Source organism: Propithecus coquereli, unplaced genomic scaffold (assembly GCF_000956105.1).
Source record: "Propithecus coquereli isolate 6110/MARCELLA unplaced genomic scaffold, Pcoq_1.0 Scaffold329, whole genome shotgun sequence".
Lineage (NCBI taxonomy): Eukaryota > Metazoa > Chordata > Mammalia > Primates > Indriidae > Propithecus > Propithecus coquereli.
Window position 1 is genome coordinate 2,361,592 of NW_012148941.1, and position 2,318 is coordinate 2,363,909.

At 46.0% G+C, this 2,318-nt stretch overlaps 1 protein-coding gene across 2 annotated transcripts; it reads left to right on the top strand.

Annotated features, from left to right (window-relative positions):
* The first annotated feature begins 562 nt into the window (after positions 1-562).
* Positions 563-2,318, top strand: LOC105815339 (citrate synthase, mitochondrial-like). Of its 2 annotated transcripts, XM_012650489.1 has the most exons (2): positions 563-702; positions 795-2,318. In XM_012650489.1, the coding sequence occupies exons 1-2, from the start codon at positions 683-685 to the stop codon at positions 2,038-2,040; spliced, it is 1,266 nt and encodes a 421-aa protein (XP_012505943.1). In that variant the 5' UTR covers positions 563-682; the 3' UTR covers positions 2,041-2,318. The 2 variants fall into 2 exon arrangements, with proteins under 2 accessions (XP_012505943.1, XP_012505942.1); XM_012650488.1 differs by having other exon boundaries at positions 563-2,312.

A 2,318-nucleotide genomic window follows, 5' to 3' on the forward strand; every position in this document is an offset into this window, starting at 1 on the left:
AGAATGGGCGAAGGAGCAAGTGCCCACGGAGGAGGCTGAGGAAGAGCTGTCAGAAATCTGGTGTAGAGAACAGCCAGCAAAGAGAGTACATTCCGAGGATGTCCAACAGATGGGGGATGTTAGGCTGCGGCTGCTTCTTAAGGCCTCTTGGTATTCAGGAGGCAAAACTCGCAAAGTCCCAGCCCGCTATCTACACACCCAATGAGGCAAGCCATTATTTAAAGAAAGGTTTGCAGTGCTAACAAAAAAAAAAAAGTCAAAACAGTACAACAGATAAATTAAAAAACATTGTTAACTATCTGGAAATATATATAGATCACAACTTTATATCATATAGCAAAATAAATTACAAATGTATTAGAGAGTTAAATTTGAGAATTAAACCATAAAAGGTTTAGAAGAAAATGTAAGTGCATATGCTTATTTTAATACATTCAGATTATTTCTAACAAACCAGCTAAGGCAGAAACTGGAAAAAAAAAAAAAAAAGAAAGGTCAATAGATTTGACTAGTTCAATATTTAGAACCTTTATGTCAAAAGTTCCATACAGCTTTGTTTGGTGCAGCGGCAGCGGCTCTCGTTCCTGCCCAGCTCTCTCCCCTCCTTCCCTCCCCACCAGATCCTGGAGTTCGCCCGCCATGGCTTTACTCACTGCGGCCGCCTGCCTCTTGGGAGCCAAGAATGCATCCTGTGTTGTTTTTGCTGCCCGGCATGCGAGTGCTTCCTCCACGAATTTGAAAGACATATTGGCTGATCTGATACCTAAAGAGCAGGCCAGAATTAAGACCTTCAGACAGCAACATGGCAAGACAGTGGTGGGCCAAATCACTGTGGACATGATGTATGGTGGCATGAGAGGCATGAAGGGATTGGTATACGAAACATCAGTTCTTGATCCTGATGAGGGCATCCGTTTCCGAGGATTTAGTATCCCTGAATGCCAGAAAGTGCTGCCCAAGGCTAAGGGAGGGGAAGAACCCCTGCCTGAGGGCTTATTTTGGCTGCTGGTAACTGGACAGATCCCAAAAGAGGAACAGGTATCTTGGCTCTCAAAAGAGTGGGCAAAGAGAGCAGCTCTGCCTTCCCATGTGGTCACCATGCTGGACAACTTTCCCACCAATCTGCACCCTGTGTCTCAGCTCAGTACAGCCATTACAGCCCTCAACAGTGAAAGTAACTTTGCCCGAGCATATTCAGAGGGTATCAACCGAACCAAATACTGGGAGTTGATTTATGAAGACTGTATGGATCTGATCGCAAAGCTACCTTGTGTTGCAGCAAAGATCTACCAGAATCTCTACCGGGAGGGCACCAGTATTGGGGCCATTGACTCTAAGCTGGACTGGTCCCACAATTTCACCAACATATTAGGCTATCCTGATGCACAGTTCACTGAGCTCATGCGCCTGTACCTCACTATCCACAGTGACCATGAGGGCGGCAATGTAAGTGCCCATACCAGCCACTTGGTGGACAGTGCCCTTTCAGACCCTTACCTGTGCTTTGCAGCAGCCATGAATGGGCTGGCAGGGCCTCTACATGGACTGGCAAATCAGGAAGTGCTTGTTTGGCTAACACAACTACAGAAGGAAGTTGGCAACAAGGTATCAGATGAGACGTTACGAGACTATATCTGGAACACACTCAACTCAGGACAGGTTGTTCCAGGCTATGGTCATGCAGTACTAAGGAAGACTGATCAACGATATACCTGTCAGCGAGAGTTTGCTCTGAAACATCTGCCTAATGACCCCATGTTTAAGCTGGTTGCTCAACTATACAAGATTGTGCCCAATATCCTCTTGGAACAGGGCAAGGCCAAGAATCCTTGGCCCGATGTAGATGCTCACAGTGGGGTGCTGCTCCAGTACTATGGCATGACGGAGATGAATTACTACACGGTCCTGTTCGGGGTGTCCCGGGCACTGGGTGTACTGGCACAGCTCATCTGGAGCCGAGCACTAGGCTTCCCTCTAGAGAGGCCCAAATCCATGAGCACGGATGGTCTGATGAAGTTTGTGGACTCAAAGTCAGGGTAAAACTGGAGACTGGAAGGAAACTGACTATTAGGAAGTGAGGAAGCTTAAAAATATATATATACACCTTTGTTTCAGGGGGCCTTTAAAGACTTAAGATTAAATTGTGTCTGAGGCACTGATAATATGTTTGAGGTTAAAATATAAATTATGACTTTAAAAAGATGAAAAGTGACCCCTTCTTCCCTAACCAGCTCCCTTCCCCTGCCTGGTATGAGTTGCCCATCAACTGTAGGATGACCAGGACTAATGCATGTAGTATGGGTTAGATTTGGTTCCCT